Below are 20524 nucleotides of genomic sequence, written 5' to 3'. Positions count from 1 at the left end.
TGTGAAACCTGAAAAATACTTTGGTGGATCAGAAAGCAAAAGAAAATCAGACAGTAGATGAAATGAAAGAAAACATGCAAGTCAAAACTGGGAGTCAAGATTTCTTTTTGATTGATTGGTATTCAGTTAGCTTTATTTGGCTGTAATCTTGGTCAGCGCTGATATTTGGAAGGTGTCAGAACTCCTGCATGGCAGTGTCATCTTGAAGAGAAATGACAAGAAGCATCAGCATGGGAAGAGGTTAACATTTTCTTTAAATAATATACTTAACCATCCCCAAATGCCCTTCCCCTCAAAGCTAGCACACCTTGTAACTTCTGTGTATTCAGTTGTAAAACAAAAGAAATAATTTAAAAAGACCTTATCCACTTAAGTGGATATGCACATTTACAATTCGCTTCACTCTACTTGTATTTGCAGTAATGAGGTGAGGTGCAAACAGTGGAAGGAGATGTCTTCAACCTTCTTTCTATTACCAGAAGTGTGAGTGTAGACCTTGCAAGCTGTTACAGTAGGAAGATAGATCCAAAATGCTCTTTTTTTCTTCCCTTCTCGCCAGATTTTCTCTCAGGGAGCTATTGGTTCTTCACTCTAAATTTTGTGGTTTGTGCAAAACCCAGGACATGGCAGCTGAGATCAGAGTAGCTTGTTTGTGTTTGTGTTTCTGAGCAGACTATCAAAACCATTTAGAGCTTTGCTAAATGATTGGACTCTGTGTTAAACAACTACAATCTCCTTTCAAAATATATGCTAATTACATGTGCTTTTCGCTGCCTAACTGTAAGAACCTTGGCTGGAAAACCTTGAAACTGTGCGTAATTTGTGCTGACCCGACTTTGCTGTCTGCTGTTTGTTTTTTCAGCAAACACATGGGTAGGTTTTTTCCAGCAGATTTATATGATTCAAAACAATTCCAAACATAGATCACAGAAGACTGTTACTAGAAGACCTGGACATGAGATGTGTGTTAATCCCTAGCAGTCAAGAGTGTAAACTAAATGTGTATTGAGTTTTTTAGATAAAGGGACAAAGATGATGAGGATGTGCTGTTATTTATCCCTGATTTGTCTTGCGCACATACAATGACTAGCCAAAGAGAATATGACCAGAATGCTCAGACTTTTCTGTAAGTGCTCATTTGAAAGCTTTAGTGGCTACTAAATTAGTTTGTTACATTTTGATCATAATGAAGGTGGTGCTTGTGTTATCTTCACAGGTTGCTGCAAGAGTCCACTGTTTCTGCTCTCTCCATGTGTAGAGGAAGAATAATTGGGAGGAGAAACATCAAGACTACATTTTCTGTCTCATAGTATTCTAGATTTTATGCCTCTCACTTTTCTCTACTGGGTTTCAGAGAATAGCGAATCTTTTGGGAATTCTGTTAAGGTGTACAAGCTATTTGACTAGGTCCTGCATGCAGAACTAACAGGACAATTTATCTGCCCTACAACCTTTCCTCCATGACTTTTCAAGCACAACACTTGGAACAGCAATTGGTCAAGCTCCTGATTAAGTGTATACTAGGGAATAGGAAAGTAAACCTGTTTTGAAGTACAATAATTTTTATTAAATCAGAGATAAACTGGAGTTTCATAAGTGAATTCAGTGCAGGTAACAGCCCAGGCACATTGTTGGTTTCCTGAAGTTAGTGATCTTTTATCATGGATTTTGAGTTGTGGGAAACAGAAGATGGAGCCCTTAACTCTCAAAATGTACATGCCTTAACTGAAGGCAAATTTAACAAAATTAGTGGTTTCATATTATTTGGGATACTGGGAATATTTTCAGTAGGCATGGGTTGGCAGTTCTTGGAAATGGAGCCACAGGGGCTAGCTTCTCAGCCGGATAGCTGGTTCCCCGCAGGGTAAGCGCCCCAGGCAAGCGGCCCAAGGCCGAACACCTCAGCCCTCTGGAGACGGGTGCCCTAGGCCAGACAGCCGCACAGCGGAGACCCTGAGCAAGCTCAGTGATTTTCAGCTCTTAGTGAAAGTCAGCTCTTTTGGGATTTCAGCTCTCAGCTTGCTGTAGGGGCTGCGGCTGGCCGTGGCTTCTGGAAGGCAGACGAAATGAGAGAGGAGAAGGCGGCTCAGAGCGTTCCACGATGGTTTATTCTGAGAGTCTCACGAAGGGTCTTGAAGCTGCTCTTCTAAGGAAAATGGGCCCAGACAGCCTCTTTTATAGGGTTAGGGAGGATTGAAAACTGACCAATTGTAAGGGTTAAGGAAACTAGCCTATGGGGTCACAGAGAGATAAGGAGGACCAGAGTGAGGACTCCTGGTACAATTCCTATGACTCAGCAAATACCTATCTCTAAACATCCCTCCACGGAGCAGTAGCAGGCCCTGCGTCTGCTACACTTGGACTACAGCAGGCTTTCTGAAACTACACGTTAGGGAGTGGGTGCAGTTCTTTGCCTTACCCTGTTACATTTTGCAGTGCTGGCTCCTACTACTGAAGATTAAAATATGTAACACTGGCAGCATGCTCAGTGGAATGCCCTTGTTTCTGGAAGGAGGGTTACCTATTTAAGATGCAGGAGAACAAACAAACAAGCTGTATCTGTGATCTTCTCTGCCAGTGATGCAAATTTTCTGTTAGTCTCTTGTATGTATTGACAGAATACAAGGTTCTATAGTTGCTTAAGGGAATCGTTTTGTGCTAATGAATTTGTGTGTGTGTGTTTTAAACTATGTAAGTATATTTTTGGTCATTTTGGGTAGGTAATGTATTCCATAGGTAGTAGGATAGGTAACGTGTCTAGAATGAAACAAATACATATGTGGTTATTTCAAAACACTGTTCTAATCCTGTAGTGCAAAAATCTTTTGTGTAGTGATAGAAAATAAAATAAAATACTGTCATATAAGAAAAACACACTTTTTCTAAATGTGTAAATAACAAAACTCTAGTTTAAAAGCAGTAGACCCTTTTCCATTATGCAATATGCAATATTGCAATATGCAGTATGCATTTCAGTTTTATATAATTAATAGAATAACTAGCATATGGTGGAACACAATAATTACACCTTCAATATGCATGCTTGAATAGAAAACCTCATTAATAAAACTGCTTTTCTAAAAATACTAAAATATTTTACTGTACCTCTTGGAAAGTTCATAACAGAAAAACAGACACCACTGCAGTGATTAATTTGGTGTTGCATTAATTAATACAGTTTGTTTAATACAGCGCTGTAGCTAAGGCTTTACCAAATGTGTTTAGCACTAATTACTGTTTTTAAAGGGGTTTTTTTTTGTTTCTTTGTTTGTTTTTTTCCCAGCTCTGAGCATAAATCTGAACTCTCCTTCTTGGCTGCAGTCTCCCTTCTTATGATCTTCTTTCTGGTTCAAAGAAGATGTTCCTTGGTTTCAAAAATTGCTATGGCACTCGGGCTCCTGGGAGTCTACAGTTACCGGGCAGCTACTGGAAATGTCACATTTCCATGGCAACATGATGGCAAAGATATTTCAAAGTAAGTTCATCCGCAGATAAGTAACTGTTTCTAACAAGGTGTTTAACACTTTGGTTATCGGGGATGAGGTGGATAGGATGTTCTAGGTTGGAATTACATTCTTAGGAATAGAATTGTCGTTTGTAGGTAAGCAGCACTGAATTTTTGTGATGCATGCTTAATTTTAAGCCACATGAAGTGTCTTTTCACTGTGACAGATGAGTGCTAGTCAGATAAGAATTAATATGAGGAAATCTAGTAGTTATACTCTGTATTTTTTGCTACAAATAACTCCAAATGCACCGTCTCTTGTTTTTAGATGGATTTGCCAAATCTAGCGGAGCACAAGCCAAGCTCATTTAGCTACTTCTTAGTTTCAAAAGTGCTTGGTAGTTGAGAGAGCTGCTTTTCCATACCTTACTTTTGCAGTTGAGTGTTCTATAACATGGGCTTTCAATAAAGGTAAATCATGCTTGGCCAGCCTTACTGTCTTCTGCAATGAAACAAATACAGGGATGAACAAGGGGAGAGCAGTGGATGTTGTCTATCCTGATTTCAGCAAGGATTTCAACACTCTTTCTTACAATACTCTCACAGACAAGCTCAAGAAGTGTGGACTGGATGAGTGCACACTTAAATCTTGGCTGAATGGCACATCTACGCAGCCCTCCACAGGCTGGAGAGTTGGGCAGAGAAAGGGGGGTGACCTGCTGTGAAACAGCTCCTCAGAGAAGGACCTGGGGGGTCCTGGTGGACAACAAGCTGTCCATGAGCCGGCAGTGTGTCCTGGTGGCCAAGAAGACCAGTGGGATCCTGGGGTGCATTAGGAAGAGCATTGCCAGCAGGTTGAGGGAGGTGATCCTGTCCCTCTGCTCAGCCCCAGAGAGGCACATCTGGAATGCTGTGTCCAGTTCTGGGCTCCTCAGGACAAGAGGCACATGGAGGTCCTAGAGTGAGTTGAGAAGTAGACTCTGAAAGTGATTAGGAGACTGGAGCATCTCTTGAATGAGGAAAGGCTAAGGGAGCTGGGCCTGCATAGCCTTGAGAAGAGAATGACTGAGAGACAACCTCAGCAATGTCTCTGAAAGAAAGGTGTCAGAGAATGGAGCCAGGTTCTTGTTGGTGGTGCTAAGCAACAGGGCAAGAGACAATGGGCAGAAACTGATGCACAGAAGTTCAACCTGAATATGAGGAAGAAGTTCCTTACTGTGAGGGTGACCAGACACTGGAACAGGTTGCATAGAGATGTTGTGGAGTCTCCCTCACAGGAGATATTCATGAACTGTCTAGACCTAATCCTGTGCAATGTGCTCTGGTTTGTGCAATGTGCCCTGTTTGAGTCTTGGATTACATGATTTGCTGTAGTCCCTTTTAGTCTTTAGTTTCTCAGACCTTGTACTTCTAGAGTATCAGGTCACATTTTTTAAGCTTACTGATCCTCCTTTTTGTCAGCTTTTTTGAACAACATGCTATGTTTCCTTCAGAAGCTGGCTTTCACTGGAAATTAAGAGGCAAATGAATTTATAAGTGGTAATGAATTTATAAGTGGTTTGAAGATAAAGTAAGTGCTAATTACACTTACAACTTAAAACATAATTTTTTTGTAATGGAAATGCTTAGGGATTTCAAAAATACTAGCCTTGGATTTAACCTTTTTGGTAGAACTGGTTGGTCTTGACCTCTCTTGAAAGGCTCTGAAGGAGGTATTAGTAAGTAACTAATTTTTCTGGTTTATTAACTTTTTTCAATTTTATTTTCTCTTTAGGGGGATTACTGAAGCTCGTTTTGTTTATGTCTTTGTTCTTGGCATAGTCTTCACTGGCACTAAAGATTTACTAAAGTCACAGGTTGTTTCTGCAGACTCCAGCACGAAGAGCACAGGATTATGGGAAGTATATAGTGGATTGGTTCTACTAGCAGCTCTTCTATTTAGACCTCACAATTTACCAGTCTTGGTGTTTTGTCTGCTGATTCAGACAATGATGACAAAATATATTTGGATACCTTTGAAATTTGATGCAGCACAGATTACTATCATGCACTACTGGTTTGGCCAAGCTTTCTTCTATTTTCAGGTAAGCTGAATATAGTCTCCACTGCAGAGGTGGGAGATGGAATTGTTTTTCAAAGAAATATTGTCCATTGTAAATAAGATGCTAACTAAATATTACAGGAGAAGAGTTTACTGAGTTCTCAGAAGGATTTAGTTTAAAAATTAAACATTATTAAACATTATTAAAGCATTATTAAATGCTTTAATAATGTTTAATAATGTTTTCAGAGTCGGGGAAAGATGCATACCTTGGTGTCTTATCCTCATTGTAGATTTCCAGAAGTGTTACAAAAATCAGAGAGCTATACCAGGATGATTTTGGTCTGTTAATGGGCCTTGTAAGTACTTTTCATATGATAATTACTTTTAAAATGTCATCTGAGTACATTAATACCAGTAAAAGACAGGTTGCTTTTGTCACTGGTTTTTGAGAATTACAATAGGTCTATATACTGTTTAAGACTGAAAGAAAGTGCTGTGGCATGTAGTATCTCTTAGGAGAACCAGAACTAATTTTCTTTCTTATATCAAATAATACCTTCTTTCCTGAGGAGCCTTACTAACTTCAATAACCTAGTTTCTGCATTGCAAATAAGGTTGCAATTCTACAAAAACTTTGCTTTGCACTGAAGCTGGAGAGGATCTTTCTACTTCTAGTATTGTTGGAACCTTAGTGTAGCAGGCTGGCTAAAGAGAGCATTTGTTAACCTGGGAATCAGGTTTAAGAGGTGGGGTTTGCAAAATTTCAGTGTGGGACCTCCCTTAACTACCCCTGAGCACAGCTGGGGATGTTGAAACTCTGTTCAAGCTTAGGATACTGTAACTGCTGATTGAGGGTTGGCTTAATTGAGAGTAGCATATGATACGGAACTGCTGATGCAGGTAAGATCATCAGGATACAGGTTCATCCCTTTGTACCCACTTTTCCTATTCAGAGGGCCTAGCATGTCTTGCTTGAGTGGCTTTTGCATGTTTTGAATGTTGCTATTCAGGCAGTCAGCTTTGATTACAGCCTTCTGAGAGCACCCCTTAGTGCAGCAGAGCCATCTCTGTACTGGGGTACCAAACAAAAACAGCTACCAAAAATTTAATGGTGGGGAGGCTGGCACGAAAATCCTAGTGGAAAAGAGACTAAAAAAGAATGGTTCCGATTTTTTCATAAAGCAGCAAATGGTTCATAAATATTTTCAGTGATGTTGAATTCTTGATACACTTGGCTGAGAATTTCACAGGACCGTGAAATTACAGGAGAGTTGAAGCTGGAAGATGCCTGTGGAGATCATTTAGTCCAGCCTGACCCTGACATGAATCAGCAGGTCAAACAGACCAGGTTGGTCTGAACCGTGTCCATTCCCTGTTTCAAATACCTGAAGGGGTGAAGACTCTGCAAGCTCTCTGGGTAGTTGGTCCAGGGCTTGACCACCCTATCTAGTAAAAAAAAGCTTTTTCTGTTTTTAATCAGAACTTCTTTTTTTTCTGTTTCTGTGTATTGCTTTTCATCCCTTTGCTAGTCACTATCAGCCTGATGTGACTGAGAAAGTCACATCAGGCTCCATATTCTGTACTTCCTCTCATCAGGTATTTATACACATTGTTATGATCCCTGCTGAGCTTTCTCCTCTTGTGAGTAAAAAAAATCCAAGGACTTGCTTGTATGACATATGCTTTGTTCCTGCCGTCATCTGTGGTGCTTCAGTGGACTTATTCTGTCACACCCATGTCTTTTCCATGGTGGCAAGACCAGAACTGGACCCAGGCACCCAAATGTGGGTCTCACCACTGCTTAGAGAGAATGGAGATCTCCCTTATAGCGAGGGAGGCCCTTAACGGAGTCCTGGATGCTGTTGGTCTTTGCACAAAAAGGACAATGGCTGGCTGATCTCTTCCAAACTGCTTTCCATATGGTTAGTTCCCATTGTCACCAAACGCATTATTTATTGCTCCCCAGGTTCTACATTTGACATTTTCCTTTGGTGAACTTGCTGAATTTCTTGTCATTTCATTCCTTCAGCCTGTTGAGGTGCCTCTGGTGGCCCCTCTGATGGCAGCTGACCCATGTGCTGTATCTGCCACTCTCCAGTTGTGTATTGTGTATTGTGACTTTCTGAGAGAACTCTCTGCCCACTGCCTAGGTCATTGGTAAAGAAGTTAAATGATGCCAGCCCCAGTGTCTATCCTTGTGGCTCATCACTAGTGATTGGCCTCCAGATGGACTTCAAGCTGCTGATGGCAGCGCTTTGAACTCAACATTTGAGCAGTTTCCAGTCCACATGAGTGTCCAGCTTCCTAGCCTGGACTGCATCCCTTTGTTTGCCGAGGTGAATGTGCTTCAAATAAATGTAGCCCATGTATCTTCAACCAGTATGGCATGATGGAAAAGAAAACAAAAGCTTCTTAAAGTAATAGTTTTGTTTTGGAAGTTTAATGTGGCAGATTAAATGTTGCGTCTTTTCTGCTCTGAATGATGCCAAAAATTTTGGACTAACTTCTCTGAAAGAATTTACATCAACTTTGAAGCAGCTAGAATCATCTTCCAGAAATAAACTATTAGAGCTATTTAAGAGCTTGATATGTCTTTCCATTTTGCTGTGCTGTGTCAAAGGGTTTTTTTCTACACCAATAAAAAAATATTTATGACCAAAATATTTAAGACCAAAGAAGATAACAGGATCTAGTAACATCTGTTTCAGCTTTCTAGTGGTCTTACTGATATTATGGGGAAGACTGCTCTTTGCATGATTAATGTTTTGCAGTTTCAACTACCCTTGCAATTGAGGAATTTTTTCATTTTTAGAAGACTGGAAGTGATTTCCATTCTACTTGACTGCACATTGTGTTACTGCACATCCTGCAGTTACAGAGCATCTGCCTAGGCCCTATCACTCTGCTGGCAAATTTGACATTTCTTCTAGAAGAGTTTCCTTTGGAAATAATAACTTCCAGTATGATACAGATTTCAGCAGACTTCAGGATATTTGAAAAATTAGATCTGACAGGGGAATTTCTTCCACATTGACATGTTGCTGAGTTAACAGCATCCAAATCTCATAAATGAGAAATTCTCCATTGCTCTATTATGAGCCAGATTTCTAGATGGGTCTTTATGAATCTCCTGTCACTGTAAGATCTGGAAAATTATCTGATCTGGGTAATAGTTACTTACCAAAACTTCTGTTAGAAGCACAGCAAAGCTTTTTCCCCCATGTTGTTTCTCATGCTGCTATGTATGAAATAGAACAAGCCCAGATAAGCTGCCTTTTTGTGTCCCATCATGTGTCCCAAACCTCTAGCTTTGAAAAGATTATTTTGAATTAGCAATGGCTTAGCAAAAGTTTTGAGGAATTCTTAAGTTGTTTTAGCACAGTACACTTTAAAAAGTATCAATTTCAGAAAAACATGCTAACAGTCTTCTAGAATTTTTTTGTGTGTTTGTTCACAAAAACTAAGGTGTGTACCTATTCACAATGCCCAAGACCAATTAAAATGACAAATTAACTGTAATAGAACAGGAAGGATTTCCTCCATCGTCTCTCTTTATTTCTCTTTTTTTTTTCTATTTTCAGAACATCTTAGAAATTATCCAGAAATAGAGAAATCAATTCTGCTAGTGAAAAAAGAGCTTTTAAGGGTCAAGTCAGATGGAATTTTCTTTCCTCTCCTCCCCTCCCCCTCCCCCCAGACAACAGGTTTTTGGTTCTCTTTTAGAAATGTTGTAAGTACATTCATATTAGATGCCATTTTAGGATGGAGATTAAGAGTTTGACCAAAATACCCAAATACCCATCTTTAGATGTTGTCTTATTCTTTTATTCTCTGATGAAAAAACTGTTTTGAAGGTATAGAAAGAAGCAAACTAATTAATACAATAGTAAGAGGGACTTTTTTTTTTTTTTTTTCATTTCACAATTGAAAAGCAGTATCTGATATGCAGAATATTAGCATAGAAAAGTAGAATAAAAAGTAGAATAAAAGTCGAGCTGGTAGTTCATAAATTACAAAGGTGCTTTAAAATCTAATTAATGCTCTCTCTTCAATTTGTAAATTTCTCTCAGTTTATGCTGAGAATAGTTTTTTTCATTCTGGGCCATATTTCCAAGGATGGAAGGAACTTCTTCCAGAAATGATGTGTAATTTCATGCCTCTTTTATGGTTTTTTCTGTGTGGCATTCTGATCTGCATTATCTGGGAAAATCAAAAAGCTGGTGTCATACAAAACCGAATTCTTCATTATTGTTTTTTTTTTAAATGTATTAAAATATCTTCTTCCCTTTCCTTTGAGTTCTGTCTAGAGTATGAACGACTTGTTGCAAAGGGAAAAGTGCTCACTTTGTATAGCTTAAAATCAGGATTGAAACATTTCTTTAGTTTATTAGTGACACATAATTAACTGGCAACTCTATGTTTATAATTAACTGCCAGTCACTGGACTATAGCTGCAGGTTCCATACCTGATATACAACAGGTGAGCTTTTACCAATATTTATGCTATTTTGTGTACCTAATATGGAAAAAAAAAAAAATCTATTCCCTGCGCTGGGACACCAGTCTCCCAAACACATGGAGGTAACCTCTCCGTGTTTACTGACACCTCCTTTGACAAATGCAGGCACTCAAGCTTTCTTCATGTATCTCGAGAGTACCATAGGCAAGTGACTCAGGTGAAGCTAGAGATGATTCTGCATGGTTGTGTACATTTTCCAGCTCTTTCTTAAGTGAGTGATGGAGGATGGAGGTCTGGATGTACCCATACTGGTTTGGTAACAGATTTTACTTTTATAAGCTATTTGATCTTTTACCTTGTGGGAAAGCCAGCAAGCTCTTTGCTTAGTGACAAGCAGATTCAGAGCTCCACCTTACTTCTGTGCCACCCCGTGAAGTGACACTGTTCTTACTGAGTGCAGTTCAGGTGTCCCAGGTTTAGCAACTGCCTGTCCTGTCCATGACCATCAGTGCTGAGTTAATACATTTTGATTGACTTAGGACAGGGTTGTCTTTCAGACAGAGCATGTATGGTTTGTTCTCAGTCACTGAATAAACATTAAGGAAGTACAGCTGGGCTGTTTCTGCTGGAGGAGTCCATCAAATTCTCCCCTTCAGTATTGACCTTTGTTCAGCTTGCTCTTGGTAACAGTCATTTGTTTACTGCCTCAAGAGCAAGCAATACTTATGCTAGAATTCTAGGGGAGAGATGTGAGGGAAGCACAACTGTATTATTAGATCTGATATGTACTGCTGGCATAGATTTTAATGTCTTCTTTTACTTTGTTTCTCCAAGTTTTGTGGTCACTAGAGTTTCACTATTAAACTTACTGAGTTCAGAGTGATGCTAAGAATTTAATTTCCAGACAGACATAAAGATCTAATGTAACATACAAAAAAGTAGCAGGCTTATGGTTGAAATACAAAAACTGAATACCACTGAAATTCACTGGTGGTGTAGATCACATTGGATACTAAATTTAAACTGTGCTGGCTAAATGAGGCAGGAGAAGAGAAAAATAAATTAAATATGGAATGCTTCCATCTGGAAATAGGAGAGAGTTTTGGAGAAGTACTTTTTGCACATGTCTTGGTGTGATTATGAAGTATATCAGAATTGCCCATGTTTATTAAGTCTTAGTAGACGATATGGTACATAATGACTAAAGGAGTAACTGTCTTGCTGAGTGTGGATTGTAAGTGATGGCCTTTTGAATATGATAGTAAAAATAGCCTTGTTCAGGATAGCATATTTAATGAATAAGGCACTGTTCTTTCAAAAAAGTATTGCAGAGTCCTTCAAGACTTCATGAAAGTAGATCTGCAAAAATCCCAAGTGTACTGAATAAGCAAAGCTGACAGAAACAGATGCTACTTTTTATTAATCAGTTGCTATGTCTTATTAACATGGGAGAAAAAATGAAGTGCCTGGGTGTGGAAGCTAACTTTTTGATTTCGAACATAAGTTGGAAAAAAAAGAAGGATGGGTTGAAAACAAATACCTTGATCTCACACTTGGTTTTGCATTCTGCATTTCGTCTGTGTCTGAATCCTGAGTGCATCTCCTGTCTCAGAGTTTAGTTAGCAGACTTCAGGGTCATGTCCTTGATTGAGAGAAGAGCTGATGGGAGAAAAGGAGAAGGAAGAGCCTGGCTCTTCTTTCCATTCTGGTTCTGCTTTAATCTGATGCTTTACTGCCTGTGTTTTATGTCAGCTGTGTAAGCAGGTATGTGTGTGCCTGTCTTAAACTTTTTTGGTCCTGTCCTGGACCTAGACCTTTCTGGCCTAATCTTGGACTTGCCTTGTCACTATGGACTTGCAATCCCTGGGCTGCATCTAGCCCTGATCATTATCTCTGGATCCACCCCTGACCTGGACATGCCACTGACATGATGAGTCCTGACTTACTGCTCTCACCTGCCTTGTTTTCACATTAGTTTCCCAGTTTGCCTTCCTCTGCAGAACCAAAGGAAGGTTTCTTTCTGCTTTCTCACAGTTTCGATCTAAAAGGCAAATTTGTTAAACAGCTGTAAATTAAATGGGAAGGCTATGTATGATGTCATTTTTTCAGCATTTTAGCAAGATTTTTGTGGATATTAAGCAGAGGAAAAGGTTGTGCTGTCTTCATGCTTGGAGGTTTTTAGAGATTGTCTGGATAAAGTGCTGTGTTATTAATGTGGAGCTGGGTAAGTCAAATTTGTTTTCTAGTCTTGTTTTAGTAACTAAAGGCCTTTGCTTGATTTATCACTTTGTGTGAATTGATAAAGTGAAGGAAAGTTTAAAATACTCCAGTATTGTCAAAAATAGATGAAATTAATACATTTACTCATTAGTCATACATAGTCCTACTTATTTATCAGGATATTATTGCAAGCTTGAGAATCTCTTGATGAATTTTGCAATGAGCCTGAATAATTGATTGTTTTCTCCTAAGTCCTGAGTTGTCCACATCTCATAACTCAGCAGCCATTTCCCAAAAGTATGTTGTATCTCTGTCATTACTATTTGTCCTTAAAATGAAGTAAGAATAGAAATAAATTACTGGGGGTTTTTTTCTGTTTAATAGACCACCTCATAAAAAACTTATTTTGCTGTAAATATTGCTAAAATATTTTCATTTCCTTGTGTGAATGCTCATAAACGAACAAAAATTCCATGTATTTATTTATTAGTCTTGTGGAGTTTTGTTGCCATGCTTAGAGCAGTAAATCTACGGAGTGGGAGAAAGAAAATACAGTTCCAGTTTCTAGTGGTTTTTATCACTGGAGAAAACCAGAATAGATCTGTATATTTAGAATTATTTATATCTAATTCAACTTTCCTTTAATATGGGTGAGAGATGGACTGAGTGACTATTTAAAGTGATTTTAACTTTTTTCCCTATGATTTCAAAGCATTAGGATAATTTACATTGGAAAGGACTTCAGCAGGCTCACAGTTCAGTCCCATTTTCAGAACAGTGTCAGCTGTGAGGTCAAATGAGATGGCTCAGGGTCTTGAAACCTCCAAGGTCTGTCCAGAGACAGCAGAACCTTTCTGGCTAGCCTTTTCTGAAATACTAGAGTGATATGTTAAAATAAAAGGAGGCACTCTAAATTGCCAATTATTTATTGTGTGGAGTATTAGAATTTATAGCTATGAAAATTTAGTGTAAATACATGAATTTGTCTTTGAGAAAGATATTTAATGTGAAGAGAAAATGCTTCTTCCTACTCACTGGGGCTCTTCAGTAGAACAGCAGCAGTAGTATCCATGAGGCTCAGATTCACAGTAAGAGTATGATGTTTGGACACTTCACAGTGTGATTGGAGTTGTGTGTGGATCCAAATGTGTGTGTCCTTGTTCTACAGCTATGTCACTTTAAACAAGTCAAAGACAGATGGAGTGAGCCTTGTCCTGAAGGGACTCAGGGAGCTGAGGAGAAGGAGAGTCTGTTCCTTCCTCCAGGTTCCTTACTTGCCTTGATTACCTTCCATTGGAAAGTACATCTTTTTGCCTGCACCAGTTCTGCGGGACCAGTGACATGCACTGCAGTGCAACATTTATTCTTGCTTCTTTGCACATACACTGGCATGGGGAGTTGCCCCAAGATGCCAAAGATCAACCATGTGCATGTGGATTAAACAGTGTAAAGAGACCTTTCAGGTCCTCATGACATGAGCAGGAAGGATCTCCTGATGTCTCAGCTTTTCTACTCTGTATGCATCGTGCAGAGGAGAAGGGCAATGAAAAATAAGTAGATGTGATGGGCAAAAGACCTGCTGCTGTGAACAGGGACTGGAGGAAAAGAGAGCAGTTTCCCTCCCTACCTGTCCCTGTCAAACTCTTAACTTATTGAGGAAAAGCACCCTGCTCAGCGCTCAAAATGCTACACTTTCTGCTCTTGCAATGACCTCAGTCTGTACTGGATAAACCTGAGAACCAGTCTTATATTACATCTTTCTTTTCCAGACTCATATTACAGGTTCTAGGGCACAGACATGCTTTTTGTTTTTAGCTGCTTATCCTTAGTTGTGCTGTGCTTTGCTCCTGGCATTGCTGGGCATTGCACTAAACGAGTAACAATAATTGATTACACTGGTGCAGTGATTTACTACAGTGGTGCATGATGAAAGTCAAAATGAGGAAGACTAGCAGTCATAAGTGAAGATTTTTATACTGTATGATATCTTGGTAAACTCCGTACCATACAGCCCTCTTACAGCTTCAGGCTCCCCTTATATTCTGGGGATATCTTCATGGTGAGATTGATGGGGATGGTAACTACTCATAATGGGCTCTGAATGGTTCCATCAACACAGATGCCTTTTTTTCTCTCGGGTTTTAGAGCTGTCTCAGGAATGGGGTTTTTTGCTGGTGCCTCATTAGTTAAGTACCTAAAAGAGCTGCCCATCTTTTATGCTTCCCTGTGTGTGCTCTGGGCTTTGTGACAGAAGCGTGTATTTGATGATGTCACTTCCTTGCTGGATTAACTTGCAGTTCAAGACGACTGCAGTCACTAAGGTGACCTGAGGTCAGGTTTGAGGGAAATGGGGAGCTACCGCTCCTCATATGCTCTGCTGGGATTGAGTCTAAGGCTATTGGCGGTGACAGTCCTTACATTAGTGTTGTTCTGGGATTCTGTAGGTGGAAAAAGAGAGTTTGATGCCTTTTAGAAGGTCAGTGCTGTAGAAACTGATCAGTTTCTCAAAGTACAGCAAGAATATCTGAGAGCTTTCTCACTAGTCTGAGGAAACCTATCTGTGACCTTTTAATTTAAGAAATATTCTGCCTTAATCATAGGGTATGTTTGTTACTTTAGGTATTTGGGTAAAGTTAAGTACTTCTGGATTTTCAGTGGAAAACACTTCCTTCAATTTTAATTGTTTCTTGTTATTTAGTGGTCCTGGTCACGGGAAAAGAAAACTAGGTAAAACATACCAGACTTTGACAGCTCTTGATACTTTAATTGCTGTATGTTCCTTCTGTTTTCCTCTTGGTAGGTTTAAATGCCTTTTATTGATGATTCAGGCTATCTAGACTAACTTCTGGTCTATTTCAATGCAATCTTATGTGGTACAGGGACTTGAGAAGGAGAAACCTCTCTAAATTTGCCTGTCTTAATCTGTTTACATGCAGGAACTTGTGCCGTGAGGCAGGCAGGTGGGCGATGTAATGTTCCATTACAGCTCTAAATTAGAGTCCTGCTGTCTCTAAGGGCAAGAAATATTTATTCCTGGTGTAATTTTAGGCAGCAGACCTAAAATCTTGTGTTCTAACCTTGTGTGACAAAAAAAAAATGCATCTTTTTCATTAATGTGTCTGAAATCAGCAAGTGGAGCTGTTTATTTTAAATTCTTTTTTCTTTTTTTAATGTAACTTATTAAACAATAGGCATGATAACTTGCAGAAAAAAATAAGACTCACAAAGTAGCATGCTGTTTATGCCTTTGTTAATCTGTAAATTTTAATTAAAAGCACTTGTTTGGTAAGCTGTGCTATTGAAATTCAGATGTAAAGAATATGGCTGTACTGTAAAGCAATTTAAAGACTAAGTCCTAAGTGGGTGCAATAATTAATATTATTCTAATGTATTTTAAATGGATCTTTGTAGGTATTTGGATATTTACTATTATATCCCTATTTTCAGGGAAATTCAAATGGCATTGCTACTGTGGACATTTCAACAGGTTTTGTGGGACTAGACAGCTATGTGGAGATACCAGCTATCTTCCTCACAGCATTTGCAACATATGCGGGACCTTTCCTTTGGGCCATCCATCTGCTGTGCTACTTGAGTTCTGAAGTTAGCAGGTAATAATTATTGAACTAAAGTAATGCTCCTCTATGCAATGCAGTTATAAACAGCATCCATAAAGTGTATATATTTTCAAAGAAATTTTTGTTCACATAATCTTTTTCCCTGAAAGTTAGTTTTGTATTAAAAAAATACAGGTTACTTTTTTCAGAATAAGTTCACCTAACTCTTCCAGTTCCATTTATCTGCAGAAGCTTTGCTTTGGGAATATACATGTATGTTTTACTAATTTTGTTTCTTAACAAGTTCTCAGTTTGCTGTACTAAATTACTTAAAATTTTGTTATGTTTTTTTTTTATGACCGCTTGTTCTGCTTAAAAACATCTTTCTTGAAACCTTTTAAGACCTGAGAAGGGCTTTTTAAAGTATTAGAATAGAATTCAAACTTAACTAACGTGATGTTCTTTGAATGTCCTTCTTTGACATAGTGACATGCAAAGTTTTATAAATAAAACACACTAATATTATTGCATGTTACTGGTTATTGCAGTCATTTGTAGCTAAAATATTTCTACTTCTTTGGGTATCTTGTGTAGTGGATGAGTTAAACTAAAATGAATTATTTCATTGTAATTGGAATTTTAAGAAGATGGTTGTAAAATGCTAATGTAATTTAGAGTGTGCATAAAACACCTGATTGGACTCTCTAAAATTGCTTTTAATTCATCATTCAGGGTGTTTAAGCTGAGTGATACAATATGTTTAAATAGGGGACTTATTGTATCATATCAATTTACAAATGCCAGAACTTCATGAATTTTCACAGAATTGACATTTGACAGTGACAAAATTCTTACCATCTCAGGGTCTTTTCTCTATTATCTACTTTTTTTTTAGTGATTGTGAAAATATTACAGTAGGCTCAGCAGGTGGAATTTTACACAGTATTTAGTTTATCACAACTTTTTGTCTTACTTGTTAACATCTGTAAGCCTCTGACTTCCCTTTATCTACACAGTGTCATCTGATCTCACCCTGTCAGTGACTTTTGTTTTCTGGCTTCTCTCTTCTCCTTTTGCTTCTCTGTTTTGGGCTATGCCTACACTGTGTTCTTGTGTTGGCTCATTAAAGGTGTAAGGAGATGGGATCACCAGCTGACCAAGCTGCACAGACCAGTGGAGGTTTTTGAGCCAGGAGGGACCTGTTGCACAGACTAGATTTGTGCCCAGTCACTGTGTCCATTTTTCTGGATTAATAGGCCCCTTAACAGGTATTCAGAGTGATTAACTTTTGTTCACTGATTTGCCTGTCTGCTACATGTCTCTCTAAAGATGTCCTGCAGTCTCTTGTTGTTGCTGTAGATTTATGCAGACCAGTGCTGGGCCATTGTTTTGATCATGCACTTCTTAGTGTAAATTGAGACTCACTGTAGAACCTTACCTCTTGGTCAGAGACCAGCTACCCTGAAGTTGTCTTTGGTCTTAAATAGATTGATACTTTGATCTAAGTACTGGTGTTTGAATATAATACTTCTGAAAGCCAGGCTTTTCTCTGTTCATTCACTGTTCATTTTTTTCCTACAGCAGGAGTATAGGTGGAGTACACTAAATATTGATGTTTTGATTTGTGTAACTTTAGAAAGCCCTTTCCTGAATTTTCCTTACTACCTGCTGACTTGACACCAAACTGAGTTTTAGCTCTGTTTCTAATGCTTACCAGTTTAGCTTTAGTTACTGCTTTGCTAAATCAATACATTTTTCCAGTATCCACACTTTTCAAGTGTTCTCCATTCTTTCACACTATTTTACAAAATAGTGAACCTGCACATATAAAAAGTGTTGGCACTTGTCTTCTGGTAAATACGTTACCCATGAATCTGGGTATTGCTTGCATTCTGTCAATGTCCTATTTTTCCCAATTCTTTTATACCTCTGATGTGATTTGTTTAAAATAGCTCTGTGCTGTTTTAAGAGTTCACATCCGTGTTTCTGCCATACTGAATTTTTTCTTGCGGTCCAACTCTCCAATTCTTCGTCATTATACTGTAGGTGCTTTAGAACTGGCACTTTTGGTTTGAGCTTGGAGGATTCCTAGCAGAGTAGAGAGCACTGCCTTGGTGGCATTCTCTGGGGAAGAAGGAGAAAAATATCAGCTTCTGTAATTTAAAGACCTGCAGTTTTATTGTTGCTTAAAACCTAGACTGCAGACTATGATGAACATTGACACACAATGAAGAGAAAATGATAACATACGGCATGTTTTTGGAAAGCTCTTCTACCAAAATAATGAAAAACTTTTGGTGACAAAATCTTTGAGTATCTGTACTTGTTTGATGTTGCTTCAAATAATGTGCCTCTACAGTAGTGTTTCTTGCTGTTCTGATGTTTTCCTGGTTGAATTTTTGCAGAGTAAATCTCAGCTAGTAGTGTTGCCAGGTACAGAGCTGGCTTAACCTGCTCTCAAGTGGGTAGCTATGGCCTGTAGCACCCACATGACTTATGTAAGTAGATTCCATCAAGTAGTTTGTGTCTCTGCCCATTCTAAGGTTCATTTTGGTCAACTGGTAAGGCTGTTTCCTCAATGAAACAGTCCACAAATTATGGACTGGAATCTCTAGATGCTGGGACTTGCTTAAATTGGTATGTAAATCTGTTCAGAACTTGGTCTATATGCTTTTTATTTTTTGTTCTTGTGCTTTGCCATTGCTGTCCAAATGTCCTTGCTTGTTACTCTTTGGAACCAAAGCTGAAACTGCAGAGGGCAGGGGGTTGGCTACTTCACATGCTTTCTTAAGTGTATGGTAGACTGAACTTTTTTTTAAAACGTGCTGGATGCTTTAGGATGTTCTTTATAAAAGCTTCTTATTAACTGCTTTATTGCAATGTGCCTTGGTCAGTGGAATTCAAACCCCTGCTTTTTGACTGTGGTTCTGAGAGCACTCTTAAGATGTGCCCAGAACCACTCAGGAGTGTCATTGTTAGCAAAGAGCCTTGCATTTTGCAGCCTGTTTAACAGCTGTTGCATCTGAGGAGGTTGGCCTGGATAGGAAAGCCTGATTCCAGGGCTGTCTTTGTTAATTTCGGCCACTCTTGCAGAGTCAATGTAATTTACAGCTGCATCAGTTGGGTTGGCTTACCAGAACTTCTTGCATTGGACATCACTGCAAAGGTGCAATTACGGATACATACCCTTTCCTCTTTTGGCACTTTGCATTTATGAAGCCACAGAATACTTGAGTCGGGAGTCCAGCCCTCCTGCCAAAAGGAGAGTCAGCCAGAGCAAGCAGAGATACTCCAGGGTCTTCTTGAGCAACCTGTTCCAGCATATGGCAGCACTTGGAGTTAAACAATTGTTCACTGGTGTTTAAGGGCAATTTGTTGTATATCATTCATCCTTTCACTGAGCACCAGTGAGATGAGTCTGAGTACATCTTCTGCCCATAAGACATTTATGAACATTGGTGAGAACCCTGCCAAACTTTCTCTGTTCAAGGTTAAACAGTCCCAGCTTTCTCGGCCTCTCACTTTGTCAGATGCTCCAGTCCCCCAGACATATTTGTGAGCTTTCAGTGCATTTGCTCCAGTAGACCCATGTCTGTCTTGTACTGGAGACCCCAAAACTGGATCCAGAACCGCAGGTGTGATCTCACAACTGCTTAACAGAGAGGGAGGATCACCTTTTTCAACCTGCTGACTCCACTTTTCACACTGCAGCCTTGGGATGGTTCATGGGAACGTTGCTTGCTCATGCTCAACTTGTTGTTCAGCAGGAATGACATACGTCCTTCTCTACCTAACAGCTTTCCAGATGGTGAGGCCCAAGCCTGTTTTGGTGTGTGGTGCAGAATTTGGCGTCTCCCTTTGTTAAGCGTCTTGAGTTTCTTGTCAGTCCATTTCTCCAGCCTGTCAAGATGCCCTTGAGTAGTAGCAGACCATCTGCAGACCCAGCTCCTGCACATACTACTCCTCCCAGCTGTGTATTGTGTGCATTCCTGCTGAGAGGGCACTGCCCCATCACCTAGTTCATTAGGGAAGACATTAAGCAGTATTGGCCCCTGTGGATGATCACTGGTGACTGGCCTTCAGATGGAATTTCTGCAGCATCTCAATAATTTTTCAGTTCACCTGAATGTCCACTTTCTTAGCCTGGTCTAGGCTAGGAAAATATCAGAAAATATCAGTTTGCTTGTGGAGATGTGATGAGAGACATTACGAGCCTACTTGTGAGATGAAAGTGCATTAGGTACATGTAGTCCATATGTATTTTGCTGGTTTGATAAGGTGGAATAGAAGATAAGAACGTTTTCAGATAGTACATTTGCTGTGGAAATGTTGTTGGAAGTCCTTAAATAATTTGCTTTCATCTGAATAAACTTGTGAAACTATAAGTTGTTTTCCTCATATGGAAAGGTAAATGTGTTTCTAAAATAATTAAGTGGCATGTGATAGACACTAACGTGGATATTACTGCCACTTTTAGTCGTTCAGGCTCTCCTGAGAAACTTGGCAGCATAAATGTGAAGGGATTTTCACAGACAGAAATAGAAAGAACTCTTTAGGTTCAGTCTCCATGGAAACTGTGCAATAACTCTTGAAACTATTTTTGAGATGGGGAGTACTGATTAAACTGATGCCTGAACTTAACCAAGTGTTCTGTATGTGACTTGCATAAATTCCTGTGAGTACCAGTTCATATAAAAGGCAGTTTTTACAGTGACCACTCTATTGCTTGATCTGAATTAGAACTTTGGGGTTTTGGGTCCTTAAAACTGGAAAAAGGCCATGTTGTTGGATAATTTGAC

At 39.2% G+C, this 20524-nt stretch overlaps 2 protein-coding genes across 2 annotated transcripts in view; one reads left to right on the top strand and one right to left on the bottom strand.

The window, feature by feature from the left end:
- PIGG (phosphatidylinositol glycan anchor biosynthesis class G) overlaps positions 1-20518 on the top strand; it is a 55436-nt gene extending 34918 nt beyond the window's left edge. The window contains exons 10-13 of the mRNA XM_050987049.1: positions 3284-3475; positions 5220-5529; positions 15616-15779; positions 19523-20518. Coding sequence (XP_050843006.1) covers positions 3284-3475; positions 5220-5529; positions 15616-15779; positions 19523-19643 — 787 coding nt within the window. The 3' untranslated portion in view covers positions 19644-20518. The remainder of the gene's footprint in view (positions 1-3283; positions 3476-5219; positions 5530-15615; positions 15780-19522) is intronic.
- The window catches only part of HOOK3 (hook microtubule tethering protein 3), a 945081-nt gene that overhangs the window by 490559 nt on the left and 433998 nt on the right, over positions 1-20524 (bottom strand). The gene's annotated exons all lie outside the window — the stretch shown is intronic.

The sequence above is a fragment of the Serinus canaria genome, chromosome Z, assembly GCF_022539315.1.
Source record: "Serinus canaria isolate serCan28SL12 chromosome Z, serCan2020, whole genome shotgun sequence".
Lineage (NCBI taxonomy): Eukaryota > Metazoa > Chordata > Aves > Passeriformes > Fringillidae > Serinus > Serinus canaria.
The sequence above is the reverse complement of the archived record's forward strand: the minus strand, read 5'-3'. Positions and strand labels throughout refer to the sequence as shown.